The sequence below is a fragment of the Aedes albopictus genome, chromosome 1 (genome assembly GCF_035046485.1).
Source record: "Aedes albopictus strain Foshan chromosome 1, AalbF5, whole genome shotgun sequence".
Classification (NCBI taxonomy): Eukaryota; Metazoa; Arthropoda; class Insecta; order Diptera; family Culicidae; genus Aedes; species Aedes albopictus.
The window spans coordinates 94,329,012-94,345,012 of NC_085136.1; the positions used below are offsets into that span (position 1 = coordinate 94,329,012).

Consider the following 16,001-nt stretch of genomic DNA (forward strand, 5'->3'; position numbering starts at 1 on the left):
CTTCAATGCGATTCAAATGTGTTTATGTTCAAGATTTTTTTTAGCTGAATAATATCAAAATTATAAAGAAAAGAATGTTATTTTGAATTCCTTTTTTGTTTCTGTACTTTTATTTTTGGGCGGTGGTGTGATCTGCATTTTTTTTTCTGGTGGAACACAAACCGCAATTCAAACCGAGTGTTTTGGTTGTAAATAAGTTGAAATTACGTTAAAATAAGTTTCCAACAACTGCGTTGCAAAAGATTGTAAAAGTACTTAAAATAACGGAAATAATACATTTAAATAGCATCTTTCTAGCGTATTCATACATTAGTTTCAATTTTGTTATGGAAAGTATTTTTCGACACCAAAATAACTCATTTACAGCTTATCTACCAACGCGTAGCTGTATCTGTCAAATGTCAAAATATTTTCATTAGCATCACGGTACTTGTTTTGATGGTGGTCCGTCGGAGTTTTTAATTTCGTTTCCACGGAATTCCTGGGTGGTCGATGATTCACCCGACCATCGCGTGTTCGGAATATCCTTCAGCAATGAACGGCTTTGCAGTTCGTGAGATTTTTGAGAAAGGGGCCCGGCAGAATCTTCATTCCGATGACCATCGGCCACCACCAGATGACGTTCGAAGAGCTACGGCTACACTAACACTCACGGTGGCCGGAGTGCAAGCTGTGCGGTATTGCTTTAAAAGTTGCAATCGAAACTGGCACAAAAAAGGCCACAGAGAGTGCATTGTTTTAAGGAAAGATTCATGTGGCTACACTTGTTTACCATAGTGATCAGAACATGGGGTTTACTGACTTACGAGAAGTAAGCTCGATGGGTGCTTTTTTTATAGAAACCCGTACTGCTGGTCTGTTTACCGAAACCATTTAATATATATTGATAAAACGGATTACTTATCAGCGGCAGCAAACTATAGCATATGCAAAACATTTCATATAGAAACTAACTTGAATTTTATTGATTTAATAGTGTTATATAACTGTAGAAGTAGCATATTTCATGCGTAATTGGGTCAAAGTAGTTTTTATTGATGTTTGTTTTTGGTCAACTTAGTTTCAGCTTAATTACAACATAAGAAGTTGTTAGATCCGCTTATGGTACTATTATAAAACATCTTCTGTAATTTTTATTTCTGAAGATGTTTTCTGTGTTACTTGGGTGATCAGCTTGAGAACATAAAACGTGTCAACTTTGAAGCTGTGATTTTGGAACAGGCTTCCCGTGGGGCCATGGCTGGCCATGGCCACTTTAAGGTATCCTAGCATCAACAATGTGGGCTTCAATATGGTATAAGTTCTAAAAAATGTTGAGCTTTCCTTAACAAAATTATCCCACTGTGCGCTCGTGCATTTATTTTCAAGACTAAATTTAATGCAACATTTCAAGCATCTTCCGAACATCGTATTAACATACTTAACAATGTAGCAGTTAGGGAATCCCCATCGACCAAGTAAAAATTAATTCAAGTTAACGGATTCAGAAAGTTATTCCTCTGGAGCAATCACCATTCGTTCATACACCGCATGCTGTGAAAAGAATGTTGAACACGCACAAAGGTCAAGCTCCGGTACAGATAAGCCTTGTTCATTCTCGCCGCACGCTTAACAAATCAGTTCCACGGCTATTCCCAACGCAAAATGTTGCAAAAGATCGCCGTTGCCGTCGGCATAATCTCGCTAGTGGCCTTGGCCGCCGGTGCCGAGTCCGACTATCGCAAATACCTGCGAACGCGTCCACCACGGCTTCCCGGAGAAGTTCACGTCGAAGAAGTGCTCGAGGTGTTCAAAACAAACTCCCGCCCGTCCCGGTACGGGGTCTACAACCAGGAGGTCAACGCCTTCCTCGCAAACGATTACCTACAGAAACGCCGTCGCAGCACTACTACCACCACCACAACCCCAAAAACTTCAACGGTTCGTCCAACGTATCCAGTCCCTAACGGAGACAACCGGAACCCGGACTATTCGGAGCTTTTTCGTCCGAGCATCTCGATGACCAAGTATCCCAGCTACAAGGTACCGAAGACGATCATCATCCAGGAAGCTGCGGAAAAATCGGCGGCGGCGGCGGCGTCCGATCGGGGAAAAGCACAACCATCGGTTAAGCTGGCAGGTGTTACGAAAACATCCGATGCCGCGGATTATCAGTACTCGGAGGAGGTGGATTATTAGGCGCAGTAGAAACTGGGCAAGGTGAGTGAGATCAAGTTTCACTTATTGTAGATCAAACGCTCGAGTTGTCTTGACTTATTGTTGATTAAGCTGAGAAGTTAGACATGACTTGCAAAAATCTGTCTCGAAGAATAGTTCTGATATATTTCTTAAGGTGAACCATCAATATATCCCAATTTTGCATATAAACTTCAGAGGCATAAACCTGACGAACGGAGCACCGAATTAAGTAGCACTTGTTTATCCTGGCTTTGCTCACTTGTAAAAAGAGGCAGCTTTTCCAAATCGAACGCATTTGTTTACGAATTTTTAAGATTGGTGCTTTTGAAAACGTGAGAAGGGTTCCAAGTCGACCATTGTGGCAACCATATTTGTATTCTCTGATGTTTCTCCTTAAACAATTAAACATTGAATGATTGATTGATTTGTCTTTATTTAAGAGACTTTCAGCCCTTGGCTGGTTCGTCTCTAGATTAAACATGTTTTATGTTGTTGTAGCTCCGCAGTTGAGTTCATTAGTTTGATTAGTCTCTTTTAACTTTTTTGAGGGGGGTGGCTTGAAGGAGAGTGAAACCTAGATAGTGAGGCAATGGGAGCATCTCAAATGCCAACCAAGATAAAAGGACTTTTCCCTCAGCCGTTAAGCTCATAATTTTTTTTGCAGTTATGCATTTCATGACTCGCTCTTCTAGGAGGATACCGAGGTAGGCCCAACTAACAATCACTCATTTTACAAGCACCTTCACGACGAATTGATTCAGCATGATGCTGAATAACATTTGGATAATTTTCAGGCACAATCTTTGTTCGCGTTTTGTTCACACAAATTTGGAGAAACTATAAAGCATAGTTTTGTGTACCAACTGAACTGTTTGTCGTTAAATCGTTCTACAACTATATAGTAAAGCTGTTATTCCGCTTTAGCAAAAATGATTAAAAATTTAAAAAAGGCAAAATTTTTCAATTTCCACGAGAGTTTATGATGGGAACTTAATGTTGTGAACAAATATTGTGAAATAATAACTACACATAAATTTACCTAAATCCAGATTCGAACTCGAGACCCGTCGATTGCCAGCCGCATACCTTCCTATCTGCGCCGTCTTAGAGATGATGAATTGCAGCGCTCAAATCAAAACATAAACCTACCGTAGTCTAATAATGATCAGACTTCGACTTCTATTCAGCAGTGGTGAATTAGCACAACATTAAGGGTTAACGACTGAACAACAGAATAATTCAGCTGTTGTTCAGTAAAAAACGCGTGTTTTTCATCATGTACTCTGAATCGAAGTATGATGAAACGAAAGCGCTTATTTGACTTGTAATACACTAAAACCTCCATTTAGGTAATGAGTCGGGACTGCCTAAATAGAATTTTTACCTAAATGGATTCATTACCTAAATGGATTCAGTTTATTACCTAAATGGATTACAAGGTTGCAAAGAAGTTCAACAAGGGAGAGTTACTAGGAGATTTAAACGAGATCATGCGGAGTTTCAGATGGCTTTCAATGAGTTTCAGGAGGTTGTGGGTTTCAGGAGGGGATGGGCTTCAGGGGCGTTTTCGGGGGTTTTGGAGGGTCTTAGATCAGAATTGTCATTCAAATGACTAGCTGGGCACGAAACACGAAAAACCTTGTGAAAAACCCTGCAAAATTCCGCCAGACTGAAAAAATGTTGAATGTCGGGTCAAAGTCGGGTCAATTTTTATCGTATGTTGGGCCAATGTTGGACCAACATCAAACAACTGTTGAGTCTATATTGGGTTTGGTGGCCAAAATAAAAACAGGTGAATGATAGTACTGATCGGGATTGATCACCGTGGAATTTTACTAATTTATGTGGGTTGGCTCTTTTCGGTGACATAAGAAAAAAGCAGCATAATTCGCGTTACGCGTTTCGGCTTACTACTCTTCAGCCCTCTTCAGACGCCTAAAACATTTATTGAGACATTACAATTTTCTTAATTAAGTTAACACATACAAAACGTTTATACAATACACTTACAACATGCTGAATGTGACCATCAGCTCGGTCTGTCACAGATAAACTAAATCAAATTTTCCCAGACCTCCCAATAAATCTTACACCCTATTCGACACCCATTCTGTTCGGTTCGTTTTCGACGTCATTCGTTCTCTCTCTCGTTCGAGCTCGGGTTTCTCCACGTAGTCGGGCCAATAGTCCATTGTACGTCGTGTTGAAATTCCCGCACTCTCGCTGGAGATTTACCGTCTGCTGTTCGCCTAGCTTTTTAATATGGAACACCTCCGCGATCATCCTGGTATCTGGGTGTTCGATTCGTTCCAAAATCGTTGTGCTATCGAAATCGAACACATGCCCTTCCTCGATCGTGTGTACTGCAAGGCCAGATTTGGGAACTCTCTTTTTACTGTCGTTCTTGTGTTCCGCAATTCGTACCTCCAGCATACGTTTAGTTTGCCCGATGTACACCTTCCCGTCTTCGGCTCCACACGGTATGGAGTACACCACATTCGTCTGTTTGCCTGGTGGTATCGGATCCTTCATCTTACTGAACATTAATTTTTTTATTTTGTTTTGCGGTCGGGAAGCCAGGATCACGTTGTGTTTTTGCAGGATTTTTCTCAGCTTCTCGTTCAGACATGGTATGTAGGGGGCGGATGCATATTTTTGGGGTTGGTCCGACGTCGTTCTTTCTTCCATTGTGTTGTAGTGTTTGTGAACTCGTTTTTTCCTCACTCTGTTTACAAACCAGGTCGGATAGTTGTTTTTCCGCAGAATCCTTGTGGCTTGATCGAGTGCTTCCTGACGTTTTTCTCCGCAGGACAGCTTGATCGCTCGATCAATTAGGGCTATCGCGGTATTTTCCTTGTGTTGGAATGGACTTTTCGAGTTAAAGTCCAGGTACCTGCCATCCGTTTGTTTGGGGAGCCATGCCGTTGTTATTTTGTCAGCCTCCCGTTCGAGCATCATATCCAGGAATTTAATTTTCCCATCCTTCTCGTACTCCACTGTAAATTGCAGTCTTTCGTGGAAGCTGCAATTTACAGTGGAGTACGAGAAGGATGGGAAAATTAAATTCCTGGATATGATGCTCGAACGGGAGGCTGACAAAATAACAACGGCATGGCTCCCCAAACAAACGGATGGCAGGTACCTGGACTTTAACTCGAAAAGTCCATTCCAACACAAGGAAAATACCGCGATAGCCCTAATTGATCGAGCGATCAAGCTGTCCTGCGGAGAAAAACGTCAGGAAGCACTCGATCAAGCCACAAGGATTCTGCGGAAAAACAACTATCCGACCTGGTTTGTAAACAGAGTGAGGAAAAAACGAGTTCACAAACACTACAACACAATGGAAGAAAGAACGACGTCGGACCAACCCCAAAAATATGCATCCGCCCCCTACATACCATGTCTGAACGAGAAGCTGAGAAAAATCCTGCAAAAACACAACGTGATCCTGGCTTCCCGACCGCAAAACAAAATAAAAAAATTAATGTTCAGTAAGATGAAGGATCCGATACCACCAGGCAAACAGACGAATGTGGTGTACTCCATACCGTGTGGAGCCGAAGACGGGAAGGTGTACATCGGGCAAACTAAACGTATGCTGGAGGTACGAATTGCGGAACACAAGAACGACAGTAAAAAGAGAGTTCCCAAATCTGGCCTTGCAGTACACACGATCGAGGAAGGGCATGTGTTCGATTTCGATAGCACAACGATTTTGGAACGAATCGAACACCCAGATACCAGGATGATCGCGGAGGTGTTCCATATTAAAAAGCTAGGCGAACAGCAGACGGTAAATCTCCAGCGAGAGTGCGGGAATTTCAACACGACGTACAATGGACTATTGGCCCGACTACGTGGAGAAACCCGAGCTCGAACGAGAGAGAGAACGAATGACGTCGAAAACGAACCGAACAGAATGGGTGTCGAATAGGGTGTAAGATTTATTGGGAGGTCTGGGAAAATTTGATTTAGTTTATCTGTGACAGACCGAGCTGATGGTCACATTCAGCATGTTGTAAGTGTATTGTATAAACGTTTTGTATGTGTTAACTTAATTAAGAAAATTGTAATGTCTCAATAAATGTTTTAGGCGTCTGAAGAGGGCTGAAGAGTAGTAAGCCGAAACGCGTAACGCGAATTATGCTGCTTTTTTCTTATGTCACCGAAAAGAGCCAACCCACATAAATTAGTAAAATTCCACGGTGATCAATCCCGATCAGTACAAGTCAATTGGCAAAGAAAATGTTGCTAGTGAACGAACTTGAGCGAAAATATGGTGGAGACAGCAGGCGATCGATTTGGCGTTTTCTGAAGACGTCAATCAGATTAGCAAAAGCGAACAACAGAATGAAGTTCCTGTTAAACTGCAGAAGGTGCAAGATCATTCCACCATGCCTTAAGTCCAAAGACCACCTGAAGCTGGACAACGAGGCGTCAAGACGAGAACTGGAGAAAGTGACATGGCGACATCAAATCCGTCTTCTGAGCGTGATGATCGCTGATACCAAGCGCACGATGGCGAGTACCAAGAAAGCGAAACAATCGATGGACCGTAAGATGGAGGAAAAGTTTGATCAAAGGGATGCAGAAAGAGTACGGAAGATGGTGAAAGAGAAAACTGCAACCGTCTACAGAAAAGTGCGAACGAGGGAGATAAGAAAAATGGCCAGAATGAAGGCTGTTCGAATAACAGAAATGAATAGTGAATCCAATTGGATTGAAAACACAACGTCTGCGGAAATCCCCGATTATGTAGAACGAACTCTTATGCTGGGACCAAACTTCAACATAGAGGACAACAGAGATCTTCCTTACATCGAATTGGTAGCGAGTATTGAGAAAGCCATCCAATGCAAGGAGAACGCAGAGGAAATAAGGTCAGAAGTCTCCAATGCGATGATCAACCACATCAATTACCAGCGACAACCCCGTCACCCCCCGGAAGAATGGATTCGAAAGGACGTCATCAAAAGCAGGAAATACCTGAAGGAGAATCCGAATCTGGTGGTAACAAAGGCAGATAAAGGAAGCAAAACAGTTATCTTGGACGCTGAAGAATACCACAGCAAGATGCAGAGCCTTCTCGAAGACGAAAGCACCTACAAGAAGTTACCGTCGAATCCAACGAACAAGATCCTGAGGAAAATCAACGGTATAATCGATATGTGGCATAGAAGTGGATATATCGACTTCCGTATCCAACGGAAATTGAAAGAATCCAGTTGCAACCCACCCAGGATATACGGGCTTCCGAAAACACACAAGGAAAACAGACCAATGCGCCCGGTAGTTTCCACGATAGGATCGGCAACATACAAAATAGCCCGATACCTGTCGGACATAATTGGAAACGTGGTCGGAAAAACGAATTTCCACGTACGCAACAGTTTTGAATTCGCAGACCAAATAACAGGAGTGCAGACGGACGAAGGAGAGGTCTTGTTTTCCTTGGACGTCGTATCTCTTTACACAAACGTGCCAGTCGACTACGCGCTACGATGTCTGGAGGAAAGGTGGACCGAAATCGAACAACACACGAACATAGACAAGGAAAGCTTCATCGAAGCAGTAAAGGTAGTTCTGGAGTCAACCTTTTTCGTGTACCGAGGGACGGTATACGCACAAACGTTCGGAGTTCCAATGGGATCGCCACTATCACCGGTCATCGCCAATGTCGTAATGGAAAAGCTGGAACAGGAGAGCATAAGCAATCTGGAGACAAAACAAATACACATGAAGGTGTATAGAAGGTACGTCGACGACTGTTTGTGTGTAGCCAGGAGAGAGCACATCGAAACGATCGTGGATACATTCAACAGCTTCCACGAAAGACTGCAATTTACAGTGGAGTACGAGAAGGATGGGAAAATTAAATTCCTGGATATGATGCTCGAACGGGAGGCTGACAAAATAACAACGGCATGGCTCCCCAAACAAACGGATGGCAGGTACCTGGACTTTAACTCGAAAAGTCCATTCCAACACAAGGAAAATACCGCGATAGCCCTAATTGATCGAGCGATCAAGCTGTCCTGCGGATTTTCTCCGCAGGAAGCACTCGATCAAGCCACAAGGATTCTGCGGAAAAACAACTATCCGACCTGGTTTGTAAACAGAGTGAGGAAAAAACGAGTTCACAAACACTACAACACAATGGAAGAAAGAACGACGTCGGACCAACCCCAAAAATATGCATCCGCCCCCTACATACCATGTCTGAACGAGAAGCTGAGAAAAATCCTGCAAAAACACAACGTGATCCTGGCTTCCCGACCGCAAAACAAAATAAAAAAATTAATGTTCAGTAAGATGAAGGATCCGATACCACCAGGCAAACAGACGAATGTGGTGTACTCCATACCGTGTGGAGCCGAAGACGGGAAGGTGTACATCGGGCAAACTAAACGTATGCTGGAGGTACGAATTGCGGAACACAAGAACGACAGTAAAAAGAGAGTTCCCAAATCTGGCCTTGCAGTACACACGATCGAGGAAGGGCATGTGTTCGATTTCGATAGCACAACGATTTTGGAACGAATCGAACACCCAGATACCAGGATGATCGCGGAGGTGTTCCATATTAAAAAGCTAGGCGAACAGCAGACGGTAAATCTCCAGCGAGAGTGCGGGAATTTCAACACGACGTACAATGGACTATTGGCCCGACTACGTGGAGAAACCCGAGCTCGAACGAGAGAGAGAACGAATGACGTCGAAAACGAACCGAACAGAATGGGTGTCGAATAGGGTGTAAGATTTATTGGGAGGTCTGGGAAAATTTGATTTAGTTTATCTGTGACAGACCGAGCTGATGGTCACATTCAGCATGTTGTAAGTGTATTGTATAAACGTTTTGTATGTGTTAACTTAATTAAGAAAATTGTAATGTCTCAATAAATGTTTTAGGCGTCTGAAGAGGGCTGAAGAGTAGTAAGCCGAAACGCGTAACGCGAATTATGCTGCTTTTTTCTTATGTCACCGAAAAGAGCCAACCCACATAAATTAGTAGGTGAATGATAGGTTGATGTCGGGTTTGACGTCATCAATGCTGGAGCTGATATCAATGGAATGATGGAAGGATGGTTGATTATCTCAATTTCAGCTGGAAATGACGCTGGATACTGGCACTTTTCAACACTGCATGGAAGGGGGGAGGGGGTGTTTAGGGGGCAACATTGCACCCCCCTCCCCCCATACCCACCCCCTAACACCGCTCACTACTTCTTTCCCATAAACCAGTCTTATACCTAATCTTAAGTACTCCAACTGATTTGAACACAATCAAATTCCATTTAGGTAACGTTACCTAAATGGAGGGACCTAAATAGATTTTACCCAAATGGATCCTACCTAAATGGAGGTTTGAGTGTAACACATTATACAGATACATGTCCTAATTTTTACATGAACTTAACAAGAAGCAGAAAAAAGTATTGTTAAACTATGTTATAAAGGAATTACTGCGAGTCGAGTAAAAATCTTATTAAACGCTTAAAAGTGTTTTAAATTATGGGGGGATCGCTGGTGTATTCCCAACTAAGAATCGCAAGCCGCAAACAAGCATGCAAGCTGAATTGTTGCTTTATAATATAATTCCACAGTCCGGGCATTGAAGTCACTCGGTAATATCACCGGCCTTCGTCCTGTCATCTAGGTCATCATACAGTCCAGCATCTGCGGGAATAGCTCGATCGACCACCTCGGAGGCCCGGACAAGTGATAGGCCCGATAGGTGGTGATAATAATAATTAAAACACTCAGTTGATTGTCGAATTAGAACTGACTGTATTCTCTGAACAGGTCGGTATTTATACCTTGAAAATTGCTTTTTCAGTCTCGACAAAATAAAAATACTGCTATTTAATCTTGTCTAACGTGTTGGTCCCATGTAGGACCGTCATCAGCAGGGAAAGCAATGGTGATCGATCAAGCGCGAGGTGTCAAATTCCAGAGCGGTAAAATTCCGGAAGAGATTTTCCACAGTTACCGAATCCCAATCGTTAACTGCTGTGAGTGAAAACTCAATTCGCTTCTCAACCTTTGTTCAACAAAACACTCTGGAATCTGTAATTATTTAGTTCCTGATGAAGATCCTACATGTGACCGAAACGTTGAACAAGATAAAATAACAGTTTTTCATTTTTTTTTTCGAAAATGAAAAAGTCATTTTCAAGTAACGTGCCATCGCAGTCGCAACCAAAATAGGTATTATACCCTCAAAATGTGTTGCACACCGTTTATAATATACATGGTCTTATGGAAGACTTCTGGAGTGACTTATGCTCGGTCAGCACGTTCCAAAATCAATCGGTCCGAATTTGGCGCGATGCAAACGATCGAACTGTATATTGAGCTGTTCATGGCAAAGAATGAAACCTCGATAAAGTAATTCGTTTGCGTCAGTATATAATTCTATGACCACCGAAAGAAGATGGGACTGTGTACCACACAAGCTATAAAAGAAGATCCCGTTGATTCTGGCGACAGGGAAGTTCTTATAGGTTGTAGACAACAACTACTGGATAGGGTATTATCTACCCCGTTATTCATATCACCACTATTTTGGACCTATCCATTACAGTTACCGTCAGGTAGTCAATATGGTTGGGTGATCCGCTTTGGTTGTAATATCCGTCCCCCACTCAGCGACTGCCTGACAACTGCTGGGCTGCGTCACAGTCAGTGGTTCAAGTTCAACTGCGTTACCTGCACTGTGTTTTGTCAGATGTGGCTCTTATGAGGGCCGGGCACCTAGGGCCTCTTGGATTTTCCGGAACTAATAAAGCACTCGGGAGGATTTGCACAGTCTTGCGCTTTATGGCCTTCGCCTCCATCGCCTATATAGCTGCTCATGTCAGGGCCTTTACAGTCTCACGACTTGTGTCCCTGTTCAAGAGATTTGAAGCAAGTCTCCCATGGCTCGTGTATGTCCAGCGGACATACAGACCAGCCCACCTTGAGCTTCCCTACCCTTTTCCGCCAAACATTTGCAGGCGGTGCCCTTGCGGATTTTATTGTTCTGCGTATGTCGGCTGCACGAGCTCCTCATGACATTCACGAGTTCTGAGTACTTAGGCTCTTCTGTCCTGAAGACGAAGACGTCACTTTTTTCATGTGTTGAAAATATACGGGTTTTCCTACGACAAGGGCCCATTTCTAGTCGGCCGAAGCGATAGTATTATTGATTGTCTGTGCATTCTCAACTGATCCATCCACTCGGGCATCGTTCGATCTTTGGGGTTAACATTGTTTCAGGAAGTGGATCCGGAGGACTATGTTTCTCTGACGCCAAACTGGTCGTCAGCGTAGTTCACGTTCCGCACTGGTTGAACTCAGATGGTTCTGAGCGTCAAATTACGTTTTGCAAAATTTCCCTTCACGTTCTTACTTAGGTGAGTTACGACTACCCTTTTAACCTAGTTTTTCTTGATTACCGAAGGGTTAAGGTCTATAGATAACAGGTTTTGTGACACCACCTTAGTAATTGGCAACTACGCTTTCTTCTATGCTATCACGACCAAGCGATTGGAGGTGACAATAGTGACAGGAACGTTTTGCTGACCAAATGTTCAAAGGTTCAGCTAACAAATTTTGTGCCACTGCTCGAATAAGATTTTACTCTAGTGTGAGTGAGAAGTGTACTGAAGAGGTAGAGCTTTTAGATTACGCCTAGCAGCGGGCAACTCCCTATGCACAGCCTGTGTTCGTAGTACATTTGACTCTCTACATCTCGATATTGAAGGGACCATCGAGATAGGGAGACATCGAATTCAAGAACCAATTTGTTATGCAAATTCCACCAGCAGTTCTTTCAAGGATTCCTCCAGGAATTCTTCCAGGTGTGTGAGTGATTCTGAAAATCGGAATGCTATTTATGTGCACGATTTACAAAAATGGTGCATTTGATACATAGGGTGACAAAGGGTATTATCGACAGGTTTGTTCTTTTCGTCAAGTTGGATTTTTGTTGGCCAAATTGCCTGCTATTTGGGCATGTAACTCAGGTTGGTTAGAAAGGATTTAAGGTCAACTCTCAACTCAACAGGTTTAAAAAACTACCATGACGAAGAGAATACATGCCGATAATACATAAATTCACCTACATAGAATGCTAAGATGGAGCAGGGAATTTGAAGATGGTTCTCAAGTTAGTTGGTGCATGAAATTCCAATTGTGTACCGCCATAAAGGTGAATGCTATCAGCATTCTGTATAGAACTCCTAGTAACACTGAGATCATTAGGATGGTGCGTGATGCATGGAATACTGATATGATACTGCATTGCATTCAAAGTTGGTGCATGATGCCAGTATGATGCTTACACGATTAGCCAAATGCCGAATGCCAAAATAGTGCATGGAATTCAAATGAAAAATCATAGCCTAGGATGAGCTGAAAAACTTTGTCGGAGACTACGAAGTGATCTAATACACTGGTTCCTCTTTTTAAGCACATGGCTGGGGGTGAATAAATTAAAAATGTGCATAAATTGAAAAAAGGCAAAAAAGAGAAAAAAATGTGCACAATTTAAATTTGGACTTTAATGAGGGAATCTAGTTTGCGAGATCAGGTCTCGCTCCTGGACATTTGAGGTGGGGAAAATCAGGTTCCCCAAATGTTCTTAGAGAGTCATAAAAAGGGGGTTCCAAGGGGCGTTCAATGGGGTTATTTCAAGGGATTTCAGAAGCCTTTCAAGGGCATTCTGTCAGGTTTTGTTCGCGTTTTAACGAGATTACGGGGAATACATTGGCATTTTAATAGTATTAAGGGAGTTTCAGAGACGTTCAAGGAGCTTTAAGGGCTCTAGTATGAGTGAGAAGTGTACTGAAGAGGTAGAGCTTTTAGATTACGCCTAGCAGCGGGCAACTCCCTATGCACAGCCTGTGTTCGTAGTACAGTTGACTCTCTACATCTCGATATTGAAGGGACCATCGAGATAGGGAGAAATCGAATTCAAGAACCAATTTGTTATGCACACTAGATTGAAAAATCGACCGTAACTAGGAAAAACCGTCAACAAACAGATCACGGTGTGTCTGGTATAAGAAATTTATTACAAAAAAATAGGCATCGCTAATTTTTACGTTACGTGGAAGTTGACGCTACTAGCTTTCATTCAAGCCCAACATCGAAATATTCCATCGGGGGAACTTTTTCATACAAAAATTGGGTATGTTTGTTAAGTAGAAATAGGGATTAATTTGGAACCGTTCATTTTGTATGGGGAAAAACAGTATTCTGAAAAAGTTGTTCGAGATCCCTCGGTGGATTTTTTTGAGGGACCGTGCAAATGAAAGCTGGAAGTCTCTATTTTTGAATAGCGAAAAATTTGGCGATGCCCAATTTTTTGTTATAAACCTTTCCCATACACACGCCGTGAGATGTCACTTCGTCTTCCCAGAATGTTTTGCACCCAAGAAACGAGATCAAGCAACCTGTAAAAACGGGCATATCGACATATGGAGAGAAAATCTAGAACAGAATCGAACGAGATCTCATTGAGATAGATATCGAGATAAGGATATATCGACATCTAGAACAGTAAAATGTAGGCAGATTGAAGGGACCGACCAAACCGAGATAGGGAGAGATGTAGAACATCGACATGTGGAGAGTTGACTGTAGCACGAAAGTCTGCTACTGCTAGTCGACTTTATAACGGGTTGGCTTTTTCGACGGGAGATTTTGTTTGTCAAACCGATGATTACATTGAGAAAAATTTCCACTCAAAGGCTGAGTAGGCCTTACTCAGAAATTAAAAAAAAACCTTTGTATTCTTACTCAGTTTCAGCTAAAAGTGGGACAACCCATTGCCATTGACAATTTTTTTCTCGGTGTAGAAAGGCTCACGCTGAACAAACCACCAACTTTATTATTTGATATCTCCAAATCCTACCGTAAACAAAGTCCGAAGAAATACACTATACGAAGCTCACAGATAGATTTTTCGTTATCTTGGTACAGCGCTAAAAATGCCGAAAAACTGGATACTGAACGCAACTGCTTTTCGATCATAAATTCAAGAGAAAAAAATCAAAAATTTTCGATAAAAGTTGCACGTCATGTTTAAATCGTCCCTCCACTTAAAAACTATTTCAAAGACTTCGCCTCTACAAGGAAAAAAAATAGAAATTTGTTAAGTTTGAAACACCACGAGTTTTATTTTATTTTTAATTATCTTCACAGTTTCACAGTCTTCACATGATTTGAAATGTCATTTTCGTCATAAAAAATACATATTAGAAAGGGTAATCAGCACTGGCATGCAGTGCAATGAAGTCATTATTTCGACCTTGATGAAATTGGATAACATATCATACAAAATAAAAAAAAAATGAGAAAATTATCAATAATTTTTAGAAAAATATGAATGTTTCTGTAAAAGAATTTTAATCCTGGATAATAAGCGAAGCTAGAATGAAATAAACTTCCATAGATTAGGCTGGAATTCCTAGATAAATCATTTCTATCGGAATTCTTGTTACCATCTACAAAGATCCTCCAAGAATTCCGCCAGAAATTCCTCCCGAAATTCCACCAGAATGCTTACAGGGATGCCTCCTGCAATTTCTCCAGAGATTTTTCTAGGGAATCCTCAAAAAAAAAAAAAACCAGGTCCAGGAATTATTCCAGGAATTCCTACAGGGATTCTTCTAGAAATCGCCCCAAGGATAACTCCAGGGTATTCTCCAGGGATTCCTTCCAGGATTTCTCCAGGAATTCCTTCCGGGACTTCTCCAGGAGTTCCCTAAAAAAATCCTCCAGGAATTGCTCCACGAATTCCTTCAGGAAGTTTTCTAAATGCTATCCTTCAAGGAACCTTCCTTAAATTCATCCAGGGATTCCTTCAGGAATTACTTAAATAATTTTACCAGGGATTTCTGCAGGAGTTCTTCCAAGCATTCTATTAGGAATGCTGCCAGGGATTCCTCCTGAAATACCTCCAGGAATTTCTCCACGGATTCCTCAAAAAAAATCCTCCAGAAGTTCCTCCATGGATTCCTGCAGGAATGTTTCCGGGAATGCTTCCAAAAATTCCTTCAAGGATTTCTCCTAAAATTCCTCCAGGTATCCATCCTTCAGGAATATCTCTTGGAATGCGTTTACGGATTCCTCCAGAAATTCTTCCAGGTATTGATCCAGAAATTCCTACAGGAATTCCCATAGAAATTGTTCGAAGAGTTTCTCCACAGATTCCTCTAGGCCTAGGGATTGCTTCTGTAATCCCTCCAGGGATTTATCCTGGAATTCCAAAATAGATTCCTTAAGAAATTCCTCCAGGGATTTCATCAGGGAATTCTTCTAAGAATTTCTTTAGATATCCCCCATGGATTACTTCTGAAATTCTTTCACGGATTTCTACAGGAATCATTCCAAGGATTCTTCTTGGAATGCCTCTAAGAATTCCTCCAGAAATTTCTTCAGAAATTACTCCTGAAATTCTACCAGGGGTTTCGTCAATGATTCTTCCAAGATTTTTTCTCGGTACTTTTCCACGGTTTTCTCCAGGAATTTCTCCAGTGATTTCTCCAGGAATTTCTCCAGAAATTTCTCTGTGAATCTCGTCAGGAATTCTTCCAGTAATTCCTTCAGAAATTTCTCCCAGAATACCTCCAAGATTTCCTCCAGGGATTCCTTCAAGGACTCTTTCAGGAATTTCTCCACGGATTCCTCCAGACAATCGTCATGGAATTTTTCCCGGAATATCTCGTGGAATTCCTCCAGAGATTCGTTCCAGGATTCCTTCAGAAATTTATTTAGGAATTGCTCCACGTATTAAAAAAATCCTCCCAAGAATTTCTTCAGAAATTCCTCAA

The 16,001-nt window shown here is 41.9% G+C and overlaps 2 protein-coding genes across 2 annotated transcripts in view; both read left to right on the forward strand.

The window, feature by feature from the left end:
* Nucleotides 1–1,535: 1,535 nt before the first annotated feature.
* LOC109406346 (uncharacterized) overlaps nt 1,536–16,001 on the forward strand; it is a 51,808-nt gene continuing 37,342 nt past the window's right edge. The window contains exon 1 of the mRNA XM_019679447.3: nt 1,536–2,199. Within this exon, the coding sequence (XP_019534992.3) occupies nt 1,645–2,178 (534 nt within the window). The 5' untranslated portion in view covers nt 1,536–1,644 and the 3' untranslated portion in view covers nt 2,179–2,199. The remainder of the gene's footprint in view (nt 2,200–16,001) is intronic.
* LOC134288748 (uncharacterized) lies at nt 6,532–8,931 on the forward strand. Its single transcript, XM_062854557.1, has one exon. The coding sequence runs from the start codon at nt 6,532–6,534 to the stop codon at nt 8,929–8,931; it is 2,400 nt and encodes a 799-aa protein (XP_062710541.1).

What these genes read in the sequence shown, in the direction of transcription:
- LOC134288748 (XM_062854557.1), top strand. Translation starts at nt 6,532, where the DNA reads ATGAAGTTCCTGTTAAACTGCAGAAGGTGCAAGATCATTCCACCATGC.